This window comes from Euprymna scolopes, chromosome 7, assembly GCF_053919585.1.
Source record: "Euprymna scolopes isolate OS-2025 chromosome 7, ASM5391958v1, whole genome shotgun sequence".
Lineage (NCBI taxonomy): Eukaryota > Metazoa > Mollusca > Cephalopoda > Sepiida > Sepiolidae > Euprymna > Euprymna scolopes.
This window is the reverse complement of record NC_136488.1, coordinates 161,705,661-161,726,949: the sequence shown is the minus strand read 5'-3', so window position 1 is coordinate 161,726,949 and position 21,289 is coordinate 161,705,661. Positions and strand designations below refer to the sequence as shown.

General features: G+C 33.1%; 1 protein-coding gene across 2 annotated transcripts in view; it reads right to left on the bottom strand.

Moving 5' to 3' along the window:
• LOC145280220 (VWFA and cache domain-containing protein 1-like) overlaps nucleotides 1-21,289 on the bottom strand; it is a 335,274-nt gene that overhangs the window by 188,986 nt on the left and 124,999 nt on the right. For both annotated transcript variants that reach the window (XM_080132006.1, XM_080132007.1), the window contains exon 2: nucleotides 2,217-2,279. In XM_080132006.1, the coding sequence (XP_079988132.1) occupies nucleotides 2,217-2,279 (63 nt within the window). The remainder of the gene's footprint in view (nucleotides 1-2,216; nucleotides 2,280-21,289) is intronic.

Genomic DNA, 21,289 nt, shown 5'->3' with positions numbered 1-21,289 from the left:
TTTTTAAAGATTTATATATTTACTTATTTTCGTATCTCCATTTTAAAAAATTTCAAACAAATTATCATACAACGTTACCACTAATTATCTATGTCCACTTAATATGTTTTACTAATACTATTCATTGATTTCTTAAATTAAATTTCTTTATTTAATTTAAATTATTTTTCCTAATCCGGACTAATCAACTAAGTTATATTGTTGCGAGTCTATGATAGTTTCGTATCTGGAATTTGCTTTGTTTATTTACAAAAATATCGGCTAACCTATTTATGTGATTAAAAAGAACGATACACACACAAGAAAAATAAAATTTATTATCAAAGAAAAAACATTTCTAAAATCGGATCTCATGTTTCTGTAGATTCTGCTGAAGATGCTACACCCAAAAAATGCGAACAGACTCTTATAATATAGATATATTATTTCATGATATAGATGTGGTTGAGAGAAGATCATTTTTTTTTCCATATTATAACAGCTGTGTGACAGTCTGACCAAACACCTGTAATATATATGTGATGCATGTGAGTGCATGTGTTTCGAAAGAGTGAACTTTCAACAAAAAACAAATACATAGCAACTAATGAATATATTTGTTTAATTTGTACTTTATGTTATGCCTGTTGTATGAAAATCAGAACTGTCTGCAATCAAATTTAATAAACGTTACTTTATATCATAATAGCAGATATATCTGGAGTTGGCCGGTATTAAAAGTAACGTTAAATTCCTTTAAAAAAATAAAATTTAAAAAAAAATGGAAAGAAACAGACATGTGCATGTGAGTATTATGTTTTCCTAAAAAGTTCACTTCTTGTTAGTAAAAAAAAAAAAAAAATACTCGAGCTTAGATCAAAATCTAAAGACAGGGAGTCAAGTCAAGTATAATAACTATTAAACCAGCTTGAACTATCTTTATAAAGTGTTTTCAAACCTACTTATACTTAACATAAGGAAGCTGTCATGTGAACGAGTCACGCATGCGTAGTCGTAAAATAGTTGACAAACATAAATATCCAATGACCCTCAAGTAGCAATTTTTCAATTTTGACCCCCTTAGCAGCCCTTTTTTTCTGGACGAAAACCGATTAAATTTTCCACATGTCTGAATACCCTGTATACTAAATATATACCAAATTTCAAGTCTGTAGATCAGAAATTCGTTGAGTATATAGGTTGAGAGTTGCCCACATACATAAGCATTCTCACTTTTCTAGACATATACAGGTATTTTAATTATAGCAAAAAAAAAAAAAACATCCAGTGGGGGCTGCGGGGAATATGGAGTTGCCCCTGAGGTTCGATTGCTCCCAGGTTCACTTTGACCCGGAGTTAGAACATAAAGTTCTACTAGATCAGGCTGTCTGAAGATACTGACTTCCTGACCAAAAATGCACCACACATTAACCAAACATTAACATTATTGTTTTTTTTTCCTCTTTATAAACCCCAATTATCTTATGCAAAATCAAAAACAATTTCCTTTTACAAAACAATCAACTCTGAATAAATATTTAAAGATAAAAAGAACTTAATGCATAAAACCTTTTTTCCAAAATTACTGGATTCAGCATTAACCAGCCGAAAAAGGGTTGATATACCATAAAAAAAAAAAAAATGTTGAGACACTTAATAGGAATGGGAAAAATCGAATCTGAAAAATCAGAACTTTCTGGGGTATCAGAATCAGTCCAACACAAATTTATTTATCAGAAGTTGTTTATTTACAACATAAGACTAACAAGGGTTATAAATACCATTCCCAGATTTCATAGACTCTCAGAGTCTAATTTACCTCTTTTTCATTACTACAATCAAGTAAACAATCAAGAGTTAACTTACTTATTCCCTCAGTAATTCTTTAGGCACCTATTTCGTTAAACCTCGACATGCCTCCTCTTGGAGTTCACACTTGATTATCAAAAAATTTTAAATACTCTGGACAAAGTTTTTAATTTTCAAAGTCATCAAATCTCTAATTAAATGTTTTAAAATTTTCAAAGAATTGGAATCAGAAATTTAGAACATAATCGGTAATTCTATCGGAATTGGGAAAATTTTTGGAATTGTCCTATCATTAAACTAAAAATAATTCGAAATTAAAGATTATTTAATTACATAATAAAAATACATTGGAACATAATTTGAAGAAAGAAAGAAAAAAAAAAATTAAAAATGCTTTTAAGAAAGAAAATAGTATAGTTATTACTTACCACATCTAGCTTTTTCTCATCATTTCTCATTGTTGTTGTATAAGGCAGGGAGTCATAAATTGCCTAAAAGTAAATAAAGAGAACAATGCTTTTAGAAAACTGTCCATTTAATCAGATTTATTCATAAGGAAAACAATACAAAAATGGAAATTAAAATTCATGGGGGTGGCATCCTCAAAATCTTCTGCAGTAAACTCCAAATTCACACAAATGGAGACATAAAACCTTTTTCAAATCAACAATTGCTTGAATTTCTTGAAAAATCCATTGAAATGATTACTAATGATAGTTAAAACAGATAAAGAATAAATATTGTAACTGCAAATTTTAATTCTAAATAAATTTTCTTATGGATAAGAAACCTGGTCATTTTTATGATTACTGGATTAGAATTATTCTGAAAAACATTAATGGACAACCAAATAAACAAAAGAGACAGAAAAGTGTGTTCCAATTTCATGACTTAAAAAAAAAAAAAAAATGCTACTGAATTCTTTGTGTGCATCTGGTATCTGGCATGCGATGTGTGTGTGTGTGTGTGTGTGTGTGTGTGTATGTATGGAGGTATGGTTCACACACAAGAACATAATAGATGTACACATAAATATATCCACAAACATTTCTTGTTCTCATGTTATTCATGTAAAGAAATTCTCAACATATCAGAAAAGTCATATACATTACACCTTTAACCATATTTAATTCAAATATATATATATCATTTATATAAATATATGTCAAGGTTTTTTTCCTGGTGATAATTGCATTTCTATATGAATTACATCCCCTGGGAGTTTTTTAGGAAGTTGTCTCCCTTACATTCTAGTTGATCCACATTCTCTGGACGCGAACGAATATATGCAAATATATATATATATATATATATATATATATAATTTTTATTACTATAAATGGGGGAGGGGAGATAACATGCACCATCTTTATTTATATTATATATATAAATAAATAAAGATGGTGCATGTTATCCCCCCCCTCCCCCATTCATAATAATTCAACTTTACAAAAGTAAAAAGTTGAATTTCTATAAATGGGGGGAGAGATAATTTTACTGTAATTTGGAGAAATAGACTCGACTTTCAGATATTACAGGGTGTTCCAAAATTCTTGGGCACATTTTGACATTGAATATCTCTAGAACTAAAAAACACATCTGGTATATCTGGTATATTTTGGTATAGCCTTACAAAAAACTAAATGCATTTAGCTTTAAAATGGCACCGCTTTCATCTTACTACCATTCACAATTAAGCAGATATGCGGACTTGGAATGTGCCCAAGACTTTTGGAACACCCTGTATATACATAATTATTACATGCGAGGAATGAGATATAGTCGTCGTTGTTGGAAGAAGACGAAGACAAGTAGCGATTTACAAATCAATAAGTACATACATATATGTCTATATATACATATATTTATTCAGTTGGACTAAATACAAATGTTTTACTTGTTATGTCTGCAACAATATTCATTATTAATTTCGGAAAAAATTCTCTTTTCAAATGGTAGACGTGACAGATCAATTCAAAGCATGCTATATGATGGAGCGGAAATTGGATGGCTGTGTGGAGCCTCGGAGCAAATGTAGGTAGGGGGTTTAACATTTTTTTTTTTGTTCCCTTTTCTTTATAAAAAATATTTTGTACTCCTCGCATTGTCATAGCCTTCTAATTCTCTACTACATACCTATCCCACACAATGCTTCAAGCAAATTATCTATCAATTCTATAATTATTGCAATAATATTTTTTTTAATGCCTACAGACACTAGTGTTTCATCCTTTTGGGAATCATCAGTGCAGAGTGACATGATTACTACCGGTCGGTAGATTCGCACCAGACCACGAAGCCATCTCTGACTCCATTAACAAAGAATAACCCCCACAGCCAATCTCAAATATCATTGAAATTTTAATATTTACTTTTGTAAATGTCGTAACATCCAGCCATGGTGATCTAATGATTACAACATCATGACCGACGCACGCAAGCTTAGGTGACCGACTTTCTATTATAATTTTAAAATGCCCAACAATAAGAACAGAGTTTCTTAAAGGGGCCAAACAAAATTATTACAATAATAATTTTCTAATACCTACAGACACTATATATATATATATATATATATATATATATATATATATATATATTTATTATGTTCTTTGTTCTGTTTTGAGAGACAATAAAGGCTGCTGCAAAAAAGGTGGGTTCCATTTATCGAGCTAGAAGACTACTTACACCTGAGAGTATCCTGTACCTCTACAAGGCCACCATTCGCCCATGCATTGAATATTGTTGCCACATCTGGGCTGGTGTATCTACCACTAGCCTCTCCTTTTTGGATAGAGGTCCAAAAAAAAGTTGTCAATCTAATCGGTGCCACTTTATCAACTAAGCTCCAGCCCCTGTCTCATCGCTGCAATTTTGCATCACTGTGCCTGTTTTACAAATATTTTAATAGAATGTATTCTGATGAACTTGTTTCACTTGTATCCCCTCGACGTACATATCCCCAACAAACCCGCTTAGCAATAAGATCTCACCCCTTCACTGTTGTTGTCCCTAAATACCAGAAAGCTTCCTATTCTAATAGTTTCTTTCCTCAAACAGCTAGACTTTGGAATTTCCTTTCTGCTGCCTGCTTCCCTGGTCGTACTGATATGCAGAAGTTTAAATGTAACAAACAAATATCTTGTTAATCTTTCCTAGACATGACCCCAAATAGTAGCCCCTTACGTCCAAGTGACGATATGCCTTGTAAGGGGTGAACATGAGTAAAAAAAAAAAAAAATAAATAAATAAAATAACCATTATACGGGTTGGTGCACATGTAATTGTGAAGTAAGAGTTCTGCAACACCTCTCCTTGAGTTCAGTGACAATAAAACATCAAGAACAACTGAAAATAATGCCGAGATAAGCAGAGATCACATACAGCACCTGGTATTCTCAAATCGCCACCCATTTAGTACTGATCAGTTTTAACGTTGCTTAACTCCAGTGATCTAATGAGAACTGGTATGTCAATGTGTTTATATATATATATATATATATATATATATATATATATATATATATATATATATATATATATGCGCGCGCACCTGCCTAAATAAGTATACATACATTCAAATGCATAGCATAGATACACAAAAATTGGAAGTTGTGTTTTACAAGAATGATTGATCAGTCCATTTTACGCTCGTAGGTGGCCGTGCCCAGAGAATCGTAGAAATGTACAAGTGTGTCAAATGGGAAAACCAAAATAAGAATACAGAGAGAGGGGGGGGGGAAGAGGTATAACTGTAGCATATGCATGCAGAACCCGTTCAACCGATTTGTTATTGCGGCAATAAACCATCACCTTGAATTCTCCTCAGTATCATCCACTGTACATATCCCTGGCAAGGCACATTTGGAAAATTAATCAAAACAAGCTGCACACTTGATCCATCCCAATGCTTACTGATTAAGAAAGGGAATACACATAAATATACTTTTTTTTTTTTTTTAACTCGCTGAAGCCATGAGATATTTTGGGTTTCTTCAATGGGTTTACTTTACACACACTCACACGTGATGAAGTGATGAAGTGACTGACCTTGCAAATTGTAGAATTAAGTTTAAGCTCTTTTCAAGGTAATAATTTTGCAAAATCTATGAATTCATCCCTCAAACTACAAGTCAAAAAAGGGAAAGGGAGAGGCAGGGAGAATGATGCATTAAATACATTTTCCACACAAAATCAAAACTTAAATTAAGTAGGAAAACAGAAAATTACATTGAAGTTAGGAATTAAAATTAAAGTTACATTTTCTAAATGTTGCATCAGGCGGAGGAAATCCCTAGTCGCATGTAATGGATAAGCTAATAAAATCTTTCCTTTGTTTCTAAATCAGTGACAACACTCACCCCTTATTGGGGGGGGGGTTGCACATGGGAGTATTATGTACACATACTGTAAAGAATTGCTAAACCTCCAAATGATTGAGCACTGTCATTTTTAATAAATTTTACAGACGTTGGTATTTATAAGGAAAAGAAAAAATTCAGGATGACTAAAAACAATTTTTTTTTTAAATCAACATTATTGCAATGCCTGCTACTGCTATATGTTATCTACACAACACTCCAGGTGTTTACATGATGAGCTGTCATCCAGATAATTAGCTAGAGTCAAAGAATTGGTCCACCGAAATAATACACAATAAGATAGTCCTAATTTGTTTCTTGGAATTATTTTTGTGGCTAAAGCATTGAACAAGATACTGCCGATTGCTTAATTCATCATGCCAATGATGTTGCCGATTGCTTAATTCATCATGACAATGATATTGCTGCTAGAGTCACAGTGAAGGTTGACTTCATGTAAAGCCATGGTAGATGGGGACAATTACATCCCTCGCACACATACTCTTCAAGTGAAGATAGTTCAGAAGCAACTCTTAGTTTAGGAAATGGGCATCGACTAGATAAGTAAATAAAGTATATTTTAAGTTAAAATCGAGAGTGCCATTCTTCCTAAATATACCAGATTAACTGCAAGAAAAGGATCCTCAAGTAAATCATTTCTGGCCGTTAAAAGGCGGACAACAACATAGTCTTAAGGATAAGAGTTAATGGTTTATGTTTAAATGTTTATTGACATTAGATCTGAAGAGGGCCATGCTCTAGTTCTTAAGAAAGCAACCTATAAAACTGTAAAAGCAAAAAAATTTACACAGAATAAACTTTACTTTAGGATAACAATACATAAAAAATAAAATTCACTAAAATAAACTTTAAAATTTGTATTCCAATCACACACTTGTTAAAATAGGATCAAAAAAAAAAAAAAAAAAGGCATGTCACCTGCACAGAATTGGAAATACAACTAGCTGAACTTTGAGTGAAGCCCAGCGATTGGCTGATGAATACATAAAACCGTGGTAAGGAATAAGAATGAATCAGCGAAATTAAGCACCACATGTATACATAAAAACACAAGGTCACAAATTTCATGCACTATAGCCTGCTGATTCCCTGTAATTTACTAATTATATATATATTATACACACACACTAGACATTTTGCCTGCTTTTCAGGAGCAAAAGTGATAGCCCATTGACTTAGAATGAATGCTTTATGCCAAATTGATGTTAGAATATGGTTAAATTTGTGCTCATTTGTGCATTAAATATTAATCTCTATTAATCCCCCGCTGTGCATCAAATGGATACCATAATACTTAATTTGCTGCACCTTGTCATAGCAAAAATCCATACAAAATTTATATATATATATATATATATATAATATGCTATCATATAAAGAGTTGAAATGGGATTTTAGAAACAAGTATAACAAACGAAACTAAATACATTTGATATTTTCCTCCACAGCTTTTCAAATACTTGTAAAATCTGCATTAAGCTAAGATATCTGCCAACCAGTCCCAAATCTCCCAAAACGACAACTACTGCTACTGTTGGCCAGTGCTTTCCAGTTTTAGGAGATGGAGTGGAGATGGGGGAGGGTTTAAAGATCTCGGACCAGGCAAAGCTAGAGCGGCGACAGCGGCGGCGTCTTTTCAGATCAATATTTTTACCACAGATGAATATCTGTAAGAGAACATTGGAGGCAAAGAAGATATTGATACTCAGATCAGGGTGGTCAGACAAAAGCAGCCAGCCAGGGGACGAGTAAGATACACTTGAGAATATATATATATATAAGTAAACCTGCGAAGACAAAAAGATGGCAAGATTATTATAATGTCTGGAAAAGTGATCTATCCGAATTGTTGTAGCACCGTTTTCTGAGGAAACAGAAAAGGAATTATTCCAGTGTCTTATGCGTTATTTATATCACCCACTGTCCCGTCTGCCTAGCTGGCTAGCCGGATTGTATGACAGGCACGCTTGCACACGCCCCTTGTATATTATCGTTCGAGTACTGTCTAGGGATACTACATCACTTTCACTCATAATCTTGATAGAGGTATGAGGGTTTGTGTTACTATAACACATAGATTCGAAAAAGTTCTCAAACAAACAAATATATAACATATATAGATGTTAGCAAAGACAAGATAAGTTACTTTTCTACCTAACTGGATATTTTTTTTAGTGTTTTTATTTAATGCAGCAGATTTATTCAGATCAAAAAATATAGTGTTTACCGATTTATTTGAAAATCACAAATGGCGCCGGACTCTCTGTTAAACACGTTAAGTTTAAGAAAATGAGTAAATATATATATATACAAAATACTGTTAAAAACCCAGCCTATGTCACAGTTCCATATATTGAGCGAGTTTCTAACAATATTTTGTAGTTTTTTATCTTTAACTCATTTTCCCAAACTTACAGTGTTCAACAGAGTCCGGCGCCATTTGTAATTTTCAAATACATCGGTAAACACTATGTTTTTCGAATTGAATAAATATGCTGCATTAAATAAAAACACTAAAAGATTATCCACTTAGGTAGAAAAGTAACTTATCTTGCTTTTGATAACATTCATTTGTTATATATTTGTTTTTTGACAACTTTTTCGAATCTATGTGCATAGTAATACAAACCCAGGTATGAATTCATCGTCCCTCTAACTATGGTTTACATAGTAGGGTAAACTAAACTCCCAAGCTTTGAAAAACTCGGGAGGGAAAAACAAACAGCCTTTCTCTACTTAATCTGTTTTTAGCTGTCCTGAAATTTTTGTCACTGGATTTGACCAATGGTAGTTCAGGAGAAGTTGAGTCGGGATTGTGCAATCTTTGCTTCACTATACATTCTCTGAATTTTTATAGCAGGTATCAATTTTCTGTTCAGACTGAAACGGGGCAGTCAGGCAGGCACGCACACAAACTTTATTTGAGGCTAGTGTGTTTGTACTTTCCATGTTGGTTGTATTACATGACTGCAAGGGATGAATATTGGTAAATCAGACCAAATTCATAATGGAGGTCGGCAAATTTTAGAGAGAGAAAAAAAAATTCCTTCTTTATAATTAAAAAAAATCCTTTTCATTTTTTTTTAATGAAAAACTTTTTCTAAAAAAAAATAAATAAATAAATAAAAATAAAAGTAATTTATTCAGTAGATGGAAGGGGAAATAATGTTTCTGTATTTTCATTTGGATTTTTAAATAGAATCTTATTGTATATAGATATAGTACCAGTCATTTAATTTATATTCCATATTTAAATGTATACTAAATAATAAAAAAAAATAACATACATGTTTAGTAGAAAGAGTTTTACTTGTGCTCTCTAAATTAACAGGGAAAGACATTTAAATACCCCAAAATTTATTTAGTACAACAATTTTATAATAATGGATACTTGGCTTCTGTAACCGAAACTACATCAAAATTCTTAAGTGTTTTTTTGTTTTTTATAAAATTGACTTCATCTACTTTATTTTAACACCAATGCAATTTAAATGTGCGACAAGAATTCGCAAAATAATCAAATGACTATAATCTATAACAGCGTTTCCCAAAGTTCAGGACAACTTGGAATCCCTGAGCAGGGCAAAGGTTTTTCGTAGGGCACTAAGCAGATAATTTCTAAAATAAATATGAAAAACATTTATTTCAAATTTTAACACTAACTAATTATGTGTACAACCATTTTTTTTTTTGGTTTTTGTTTTTGTTCTTGATTAATAAAAAATTGTTGCATTTTTTGTTAATTTATTTTTTTTAATTTACTTTTTCATGAACCACACTGAAACTCTTTACACCTGTAATTATCTATCATATCTATTTTCAGTAAAAAAAAAAAAAAGGAAGATCAATGATTAAATGTCTGCAGCCATTTAATGTGTCCATAGAAAGCATTTGGTCCTCTTTAAGAAAAGGCTTCCGGTGCCCCTCATCCTCGCTCATGGGAAATCCTGAGCTATAAGTTTTCTAAAAAGTGATTTTAATAAAAAAAAAAAAAGATATTTTAGTAATGTGAATAAAAAACAAAATGAAAGTAAAAAAAAAAAAAAAAAAAAAACTAATTTTATCATGTATGTTTGATTTGAATAATTCGATTAAGTATATTTTACAAGATAGTAAAAGAGCTGAATTCATCCCAAGACATAATTTTGCATATATAGATATTTGTATAAGATAGCTGATGAATGCTTGGCACTCGATTGGATGCCCCATCCCCAACTTAAACAAAATTTAAAAAATGATGTGATTTATTTTATCAATATTAATATGTTCAAATATTTATATATTAGATTACAAAAATAAAATAGCGAATAAAGCATTGAAACAATAAAAGACAACTTTTATCGGGGGGGGGGGGATAATCCATCATCACTGAAATAACGGACAGTATATTTAGTTGCTTTCATTATGTCATATACGGCATAATCACGTTGACACACCGGATCACCGAAGTTAAGCAACGTTGAACCTGGTTAGTCCTAAATGGATGACCATTTGAGACTTCCAGGTGCTTGTATGTGCTCTCCGCTTATCTCGGCATTGTTTCCAGTTGTCTTGAACTTTTCTTTGCCACTGGACTCAAACAATGCTGATTTAGGAAAGGTGTAGTTAGTGATTGTGCAACCCTTGCTTCACAATTACACACGCAGCTGCCCCTACAGGGGATATCCTTCGTCTTTCGAGACTAACTGGAGGCATCATCAACATCATTATGTCAAACTTAGATAAACTCTTACATACAACTTAATTTCAATTTAAAAAAAAAAAATTTTTATAAAACCCCCACCCACCCCATCCCATCGACATTAAAAATAATTGAATTCAGTCACAGCCCTCACGGTTTCTGACCAAGGTCACAATTCAGTTCGATTAAAAATAAATAAAGTCTTATTAGTAATTAAACGATATAAATATTTACGTTTCAGGACTATTGAGATGAGGATTTACAATTTGGATTATTTGGACTACTATTCTCATCTTAATTCTTATTTTCAAAACATTTCAGTCGATGTAACCTTAAATGGAACTCTCGTTTTCCTTATTTTGTCCTTTAGTCCTCATATTCCATCAGCGATATTTCTAACAAAGGAGGAAGAATTGCTGTTTTCTGGGTCAGAATCTATTCCAACTGGCACTTATCATTAGCAAGTTTTTGACCTTGAAATAATAATACTTTTTATCTCCTTACATCAAGTGGCTTCATGCCTTGTCTGGAGCGAGATATATATATATAATTTTTCAAGAAAAAAAAAAAAACTGGAGTAGATTTTTCTCTCAACTAACACTACTATCTAGTCATAAAAGGCAGAATGAGAACAATTTCAAAGCTGTGCTAGCCCTAGGCAAGTATAACCAGCTTCTCCCAAAGGAGGAAGTTTCATGGAAATATTAAATTCACAAACAATCCCCAATCGCATGTATATCCCAGTTAAAGGAAATGACAACGTTAGGTTTTTGCAGTTCTTACAGGAAGGTGTCAATGTCCTCCTACATTCAGTGCCTGGTATTCACAAATGGTCACCCATCTTGTACTGACCAAGCTCATCATTGCTTAACTTCGATAATCTAATGAGCATCAGTGTGTCAACATGATTATGCCGTATATTAGATCAATATACCCCCACAGATTAAATAAAGGGTTCACTTCTAAATTCAGTATAGTTTTTTTTTTCTTTTTTTAATTTCAACAGAAAGATTTTCAACTTCAAAAAGAAACATCGTAAGAAGGTCGGAAGTTATACCCGATGAAACGTTGTAAAAATATCAACAAAGATGAGTATAATGGTTTGAATGCGACAATATAATAATTTATGTTCAATTTTTAGCATGGCGGCTCAATTTTCAATCTGTTATAGTTCGTACAATTAGCAGACTTGATGGCTTGTAGCTCATCTTGAGGCATTGTCAAATGGCTTCAAGCAAAGAGTTTCACAATAAGAATATTGAATAGTTAAAGGATGTCAACAAAAGTTCATCTGTGAAGATGCACTCATGTATTGGATGAAGAAGTCAAAGAACTAAAAATATATGCAAATCATTGAGTATAAATTATAAACAGAAGATGTCATTTCATTAGACTTGCAATTAAAAAGAAGGGGATGCTGAAGAATCTTGTCCCCATCCCTCTCTCTATTTTGTTTTTATTTTCGTGTTTTTTTTTCTTTTTTTTTCCCCCCAATTTTTTCAGTTGATTATCGATGTGCAATAGTCTATCAAATTATAAAAAAGAAATGAGGAAAAAAAGTTTGTAGGAGATGCTCAGTTTCTAATGCAATGTTTGAGTAAATCAATCACTCATTTTAGAACCACGGTGTGTTTTTAGGTCATATTTCACAAATTTAGCCTTTTTTTTTTTTTTAAGTAGTTATGGCGTTCTTGTTTTTTTGTTTTTTTTAAATAATCTAAAAAGCCTAAACTGCTTAAAAAAGCTAAATTTGTGGAAATTTAGCCTAAAAACGATGAGCTGTTCTAAAATTAATGATCTATTTACTAGAACGTTGCATAGAACTGAGCACCCACTACAAATATTTAAATATTGACTTTTTTTTTTTTTTTTTTTTCAAAATTTTTGATAATCTAGTAGGCTAATGTCCATTCGATAATAATTCTCTGAAAAAAAGATGGAAAAAAAAAATAGAGAGAGTAGAGGGAAGATTCTTCAGGTTCACCAAAAAAAGATCTGGACAGATTAAAAATCCTATTTCAGATGGAAACGCTCAAAATTATTTACACTAGCAGCAAGACCTGACGTTGCCCGGGATTGAATAAAGAGCAACGAATGTTCCACACCATCATATTTTTATTGTTATCGAAATCAATGAAATTACACATTTTTCAATAAAATCGATTGATTGCCTGCTCTAGTTGGGGACCAACCACAGTGCACCAGAAGGAAACTTCACATGCCTTCCTGCAGTGACAGTCCATAATACATTGTAGTCTACATTGCACTGTAGGAAACCTATTGTTGATTTTATAAAAATATTTTTATAAAATGGTTTGAATTAGAGTTTAAAATGCAAAAGTCAAGTACCATGGTTCAATCGTGCCCTAAATAGAAACATTTAGAATGCGGCCCTGTCCTATCTAAGAACCTACTGTTGATTTTATATGTGAGGCCCTTCTGCTTGTGCACTGATAAGACTTCTCAAATGGTCTTATGATGTTAGGCTGTATAAGGTGTTAACTTTGGACAAAATCGGTCTTTTCTTTCTATTTAGATTTTTGCGATTAACGATTTTCTGTATTTATTCAAGGCATTCCAATATCTAAAAAACTTCCCCAAATACTTAAAGTATATTATGTAAAATTTCATAAAAAATCGGCCCAGCCATTTTAGAGTCCATCGGGAACGGACAAACACACAGAGTGCCTTTTATATATTAAGTAGAGATGAGAACTTAACAGAACAAAACACGTATATATTTTTGCTAGCAAATAAATCACTTGTTATTGAATTTGAAAAAGTGATGCAGTAATCAATAACACAAAAAGTGAAGAACATTTTTAAGTAAATATAGAAGTCTTATAATTAATGGCCTCCTGCTCAGTCTTGAGAGACAATGGATACTCCTTGTAAGGGTAGCTGCGTATGTAATTGTGCAATCCCCCAACCACACCTCTTCTGAGTCAGCACTGCTTGATTCCAGCGACAAGAAGAAATTCAGCACGACTAGAAACAATGTTGACATAAGCGGAGAGCACATACAGCATTCAAATGGTCACTCATTTTAGTATTGATCAGGCTCGACATTGCTTAACTTTAGTGATCTAACGGGAACTGGTCTGTCAATGTGATTATGCCGTATTTATAAGTAATCTTATTTCCTTTCTTGCACTTTTGAAATCTTCATTCTCCAGAAATAAAGGTTGAGTAATTCTTGGAGAAAACAAGCATATTTTGAGAGTAGGAACATTTCTAAGATGCCATGATTGATAGACATTTTTTTTTTAAAACTAATGAGTCACCACTTAGGATGTATTATCAGTTGGATAATGAAGAATATTATAAGAAGATTGAAAATGATGAAGGGAATAGACAAAATTTGAATTCTTATAGCGACGGTTTACGGCAAGTATTTATTGACATTGGATTTGAAGACGACCACACTGTAGTCTGCCGTGAAACAGTTGCAGACTTAACATTCATAATTTACTATAGACAAAGGAGAACTTTTATTTATTTTTTTTAATTTGATCAAGAATAGGCGAAAAACCGAAAATAGTAAAAAGTGTTTCATCCAAATAAAGCATTAATTTGAACAAGAAAGTTCCTCAAAAAGGATAGAGAAAATTCATTTTTGCATCGAAAGATAGTGGGACGTCTGAGTCAGGGATCAGTAATTTGGGTCAGCAGTAGATTTTTTTTTTTTTAAATCAACTTCGGTGGTCAGGAGACCAATGTTTTTTTTTTAGCCAGATTTTTCCTGTAAAATGCACTTCCCCTCGAGTTTTTGAACAGACTGATTGTGAATAAGTTTTAGTCAAGCAATATAATGCAAGTAACGGATGTATGTTGTTACGTAAAAGATTTAACTTTGTGCCTTTTTAATTCAACTAATGATAAAAAAATAATTAGTCGGCTTCATTTTATTTTAAAAAGAAATAAATTAGATTTCTTTTTAATTAAATTTTGTAAAAAAAAAAAAAAAAAAAAAAAAAAAAAAAAGAACGAAAATAAATTTTGAGGGAAACAATATGAAAGAAAAGTTTGAAAAATAGAAAAAACAATTTTTGATTAATCGAATAGCGCATGTTAACGATAATGATATTTGAATCAAATGCATGGTTAAATAGAAATAATGGGTATTTTTTTTACTGTAGACAACAAACCGAAAAGGGGTCAAGAAACAAGTATATAACATGTTACCAAACGTAAGATAAGTTACTTTTCGACATACCCGGATAAGGTTTTGATGCTTTAACTTATTTTAAAGCGTTTATTAAATTGTAAACACAAGTAGTGTAAAGCGATAACAATATGGCGACATGAGGCTATCACCTTCATAGTCTCGATAATCGTTCAAAACTCGAAAATAAACAAAATACTGATAGAAATGCATCCAATAAACGTAGATTTCTATAAATATTTTATTTTTGAGTTTTGAACGATTATCAACACTCTACAGGTGATAGCGTCATCTCACCATATTATTGTCAGTTTGACTTAAGCGCTCAGCACTACTTGCGTTTCAAACTTTAAAATAAGTTAACACACACAAAACTTATCCAGATAGATAGAAGAGCAACGAATCTTGCCTTTGGTAACATTTATTAGTTATATATTTGTTTCTTGATCACTTTTCATTCTGTTGTTTATAAAAAGAAAATGTTCGAAATAATCAATTTACAGTCATTTAATTCTAACATTTTCAAATCGATTCATTTCATTCATTATTCAAGACAACTTTGACAACATTTTGTCAAATGTTCTCTTCTTTCAAAATAAATTTGTTGCCATTAAAATCCTCCTTAAACTGAAAAAAAAGCGAATTTTCTTTTCAGTTATGTTTCCAGAAACATTCAATAAAAAGCAACCCGGTGTTTTCCTTGTCAATGCAATAACCTAATACATCCCGTACTGTCTATCAGACGTCAGACCCTGTCCCATCGCTGCAATGTTACATCCCTATGCTTCTGGAGATCCCCAGAAACAGGGAGGGGATTCCAAAGACAAGCGTTCCGAGGAGAGGAACTATTAGAGCAGGGTTTTCAGGCGTCTACAGTGAAAACTGTCTGCTCTAGTAGCTTCATTCCACATGTCTTTGGAATTTCCTTTCCTTCCGTCCCGTTTCCGACTGTACAAACTTGTAGAAATTTCAATGTAATGTGAATAAACATCTTAGGATGCCTTCTTTAATCATAGTAGTTCCTTACATCTCAGTGAAAACATACATTGTTACTAATAAAAAGCAAAAACAAAATAAGATTCACCTATTACCCGCTATTACCGTCCAATTAATGGGACGCTCAAAAATATCTACATTTACATCTAAAAATTTCCTTTAATTTGGCCGCTAATGGGTTAAACGGAATATGATACACGAAAACGCTGTTGTTTGCTTTTTTTTTTGGGGGGGGGGGGTAAAGCCAGAGGAAAAAAAAAAAAGATAAGATTTACGTAAGAGAGATAACATGAACGAAATAAAAAATGATCAGGAGATGGAAAAAATATGATTTAAAATGAAAGAAACAGAAGTGAGTATGAAACATTTTATGGCTTTAAAAAAGTGCCAAAAAACAGGCTCTGGATGATCCCATTAATGTGCGATCTTAAAGGCAAATGTCACATAGCACACTACACAATTCAGGTCATTACCTTTTCAACGACCCTTCATTTGTCAAATTCTGATTAATAGTCGCTGAGATGTGGAACTTATGAAATTGGCAAACAAAATTGGTATATCTATCTATATTCCCCCCCCCCGCAAACCGCTGGCTTTGATGGAGAGAAAACTAAAACTTGCTACTATGGTTTCAAATGATCTGAAATAATAGCAAGGGGAGACTTGATTCCAAATATTTTTGATATGTTATATCTCCTCCTCTTTGTTTTCATACATAAGGTAAATTTCAGTGTATAACGATTATTTGATACTGGAGATATTCATAATCGTATCCTATTTCCAAAAGCGGGGGATATAACATGAGAAATATTTGGAATCAAGTCTCCCCTTGCTATTATTTCAGATCATTTGAAACCATAGCTGCAACTTTTAGTCTCCCCTCCATCAAGGCCAGAGGTTTTGGAGAAATATCCAATATTTTGTAATTCATATGCAAAACTATGAAAACAAACGACTGATTTAAACATGCAAAAATGTGCCAAAATAGGCTCTGGATGATGGATGATCCCCTTAATGTGCGACCTTAAAAGCAAATGTCACAAAGTTCACTACACAACCCAGGTCATTATCTTTTCAACGAGCCTCCGTTTGTTAAATTCTGATCAATAATTATTGAGATTTGGAACTTATATATATATATATATATATATATATATATTATACACACACACACACACACTGGTAACCAAATTGAATATTGAAATGCTCATATCTTTGGTTCTATGAGACGAAACTACATGAAAATTTGCATGCTTTTTAAAGATTATAATACTATTATTCTATGGTTAAAATTTTATGACAATTAGTAAAAACGAACCTACATTTTCAAACCAATAAAATATGTCCAAATTTGCCGACATTTGTATACATAGTGTCCTGCAGGCCCGCTTCAGTTTCGCTGCTTCGGTTGTCTCTCCCCTGTGGCCTTGCCAGGCCACTAATATATATATATATATATATATATATATATATATATATAATAGCGACACTGATGAGTCGTAGACACCGAAACAGCTGTCTGAATAGAAATCAAAGGAATGTGTCATACAGTACAAGTTAAAAAAGCAAAAAAGCAAAAGCCAACTGCTTCAACTCAATTATGGAAACACAAAGAAGAAAGTGATGATGATGCTGACCAGTGTAATAAAAAAAAAAAAAAAAATTGTTGCCGATAGAGAAAGAAAGGAGCTGAGTTAGATTCTGAAGAAGCAATTAGTAGGAACACTAAAAAAAATTATTTTATTTTTTTAGTCTGGTAAATGCATCTAGACAAAAAAGAGGGTGTAAGCAACACTTTTTTATCATTATATAAAAAAAAAAAGTTCACATTATTTTTTTATCATTATATAAAAAAAAGTTCACATTATTTTTTTATCATTATATAAAAAAAAGTTCACATTTTTTTATCATTATATAAAAAAGTTCACATTATTTTTTTATCATTATATAAAAAAAAGTTCACATTTTTTTATCATTATATAAAAAAAAGTTCACATTTTTTTATCATTATATAAAAAAAAGTTCACATTTTTTTATCATTATATAAAAAAGTTCACATTATTTTTTTATCATTATATAAAAAAAAAGTTCACATTATTTTTTTATCATTATATAAAAAAAAAGTTCACATTATTTTTTATCATTATATAAAAAAAAATTCACATTATTTGGATTCTTTGGATGACTGTTGAAATTGAATAAAACTGGGGAAAAGAACCCTGGTTTTCCAGTTGTATTCGTACGTCGGAAACATCAGCAAAACTGAAATCGTTTGGTGTATCACCCTCTCACTTCCTGAAAAGTGTACCAATGGATTCAAAAACTACTGTATATATTTTGTGAAATTTAGAGCATAACTGTTTATCTTTGGAAAGTGATGCAAACTGATGACTTGAATGTTTCAAGTTCGAATCCAAGTTGTTCCACAAAAAATACTTTTATTTAGGATGTTGGCAACCTTCTTGTGGTCCCTCCTGTAAGTACCCAATGTCTTTCTAGAAAGAATTCTGATTAGAAAAAATATCGGGGGAACCAATGCCAACTATAGAATCTTCGAATTCATTCGATATGATGATCTTTGAAACGCACACAACTCTGTGAGGATGTTCAGCCTTAAAAGTAGATTTATTAGACAAAAACTCATCAGGAAACTTGAACGGATCAATCAGAAGGCAAAAACTGAAGAATATTTAACCAAAGTGCATGTGTGTGTGTGCATTTGTGTGTGTGTGTGAGTGCATTTGTGTGTGAGTGCATTTGTGTGTGTGTGCATTTGTGTGTGTGTGTGCATGCATTTGTGTGTGTGTGTGTGCGTGCATTTGTGTGTGTATGTATTTGCTTGTGTGTGTGTGTGTTTGCTTGTGTGTTTGTGTGTGCGTATGTGTATGTGTATGTGTTAGTAAACAAGTTGGGACCATAACTTCCTCTTCCCACTTGACCATTTAAATATGTTATAGTATATCTTTCTTGTGGTCTATGGTTTTAATGGATTCCAGAACAAGAATTCATCTAGTCTGGTGGAGTACCCAGTTCTGGGTTGTTACTTGTGGCAACATCACTTGAAGAAGGTGCACCATTCCTTGTAAAAGCCAGGGTGGATTAACCATACCGAGATCTTATTTGGCCCGTGAATAATATGTGTTTTTGAATATTTGGTCAGGGTTTATTGTAGGGAAAAGTATACTCATGCCAGGTTGTCCTAACAAACCCATGTACAGAGACATTCGAGGATAGTTTCCAGTAGGCATTCCAGTTCTTTCCTTTAACTTGTAAATAATTCATGTAATAATTTGCCAAAGAGGCAGTTTATTACTTGAATACTTGTTGCAAGACTAAAAGATTGTTGTTTTTCATGCAAAATTAACATTTTTAAGTATTCAATGAATTCATTTTATGAGAGAAAGAAAGAGATATAGATAGATATGAGAGAGAAAGGGGCAGAACATATGGAGGGAGAGAAAAGGGGGGAAGAGAAAAGGGAGGGAGAGATAAGGGGGAAGACAAAAGGGAGGGAGAGATAAGGGGGGAAGACAAAAGGGAGGGAGAGATAAGGGGGGAAGACAAAAGGGAGGGAGAGATAAGGGGGGAAGACAAAAGGGAGGGAGAGATAAGGGGGGAAGAAAAGGGAGGGAGAGATAAGGGGGGAAGAAAAGGGAGGGAGAGAAAAGGGAGGGAGACAAAAGGGAGAGAGAGATAAGGGGGGAAGACAAAAGGGAGAGAGAGATAAGGGGGGAAGACAAAAGGGAGAGAGAGATAAGGGGGGAAGACAAAAGGGAGGGAGAGATAAGGGGGGAAGACAAAAGGGAGGGAGAGATAAGGGGGAAGACAAAAGGGAGTGAGAGAGACAAGGGGGAAGAGAGGAGAGAGGGAGAGAGACAAGGGGGAAGAGAGGAGAGAGGGAGAAGGGGAAAGAGAATAAGGAGTGGAAGGAGGGAGAGAATAAGGAGTGGAAGGAGGGAGAGAATAAGGAGTGGAAGGAGGGAGAGAATAAGGAGTGGAGGGGGGAGATAATAAGGAGAGGAAGGGGGGGAGATAATAAGGAGAGGAAGGGGGGAGAGAATAAGGAGAGGAAGGGGGGAGAGAATAAGGAGAGGAAGGGGGGGGAGAATAAGGAGAGGAAGGGGGGGGAGAGAATAAGGAGAGGAAGGGGGGAGAATAAGGAGAGGAAGGGGGGGAGAGAATAAGGAGAGGAAGGGGGGGAATAAGGAGAGGAAGGGGGGGGGGAATAAGGAGAGGAAGGGGGAGAGAATAAGGAGAGGAAGGGGGAGAGAATAAGGAGAGGAAGGGGGGAGAGAATAAGGAGAGGAAGGGGGGAGAGAATAAGGAGAGGAAGGGGGGAGAGAATAAGGAGAGGAAGGGGGGAGAGAATAAGGAGAGGAAGGGGGGAGAGAATAAGGAGAGGAAGGGGGGAGGGAATAAGGAGAGGAAGGGGGGAGGGAATAAGGAGAGGAAGGAGGAAGAGAATAAGGAGAGGAAGGAGGAAGAGAATAAGGAGAGGAAGGGGGGAGAGAGTAAGGAGAGGAAGGAGGGAGAGAGTAAGGAGGGAGAGAGTAAGGAGAGGAAGGAGGGAGAGAATAAGGAGTGGAAGGAGGGAGGGAGTGGAGAGTGGTAAGAGAGAAGAGCACACTTTAACAGATTCTTGTAATTTTCATTAGTTTTTTTACATTTATTATTAAATGTGTCAAATTAATAAACGAATTTTAACTAACCCTAAAAGCCTGTTTTTATAATCGCCGATGATTTGCCTATTCATATTTCCAAAGCGACATTTTTAAAACTTGGAATTTTAAAAAGTTCATCAATATAAGACAAGCTTCAACACATTTTAACAAATTCATATTTTTTGAACTTCGATTGATACTATTTTTTTCTTTTAAAAGAAACAAAACTGGTTTATAAATTTTATAGTAAATGTTTTCAGGTTATCCTTTTTTTTTTCCTCTTTATTTTTTTTTTTTTTTAATTCATTTTTAGAGGTAGATTTTGCTATTTCTAATAAAATCCAAGAAAATGTTTAAAAATTATAACATCTATAATATTTCCTAAGAATTTAGTTCAGCTGTTGTGTTTTACGGCATAATACCGAATCCAGTAATTTGGAAAGAAAATATATTACACAAGTAGTTTATATCTTCAAGTATTTATTCATGGTGTTTAGTTTGGTTGTTTTGTGATCGAAAATAGTTTTTGGCTTTGGCTTTACGGAAAATGATTGAATTTTGCGAAGGGAAAGGAAAAATAATAAAATCAATGTTTGGTGCATTTAAGTCAGGAAAC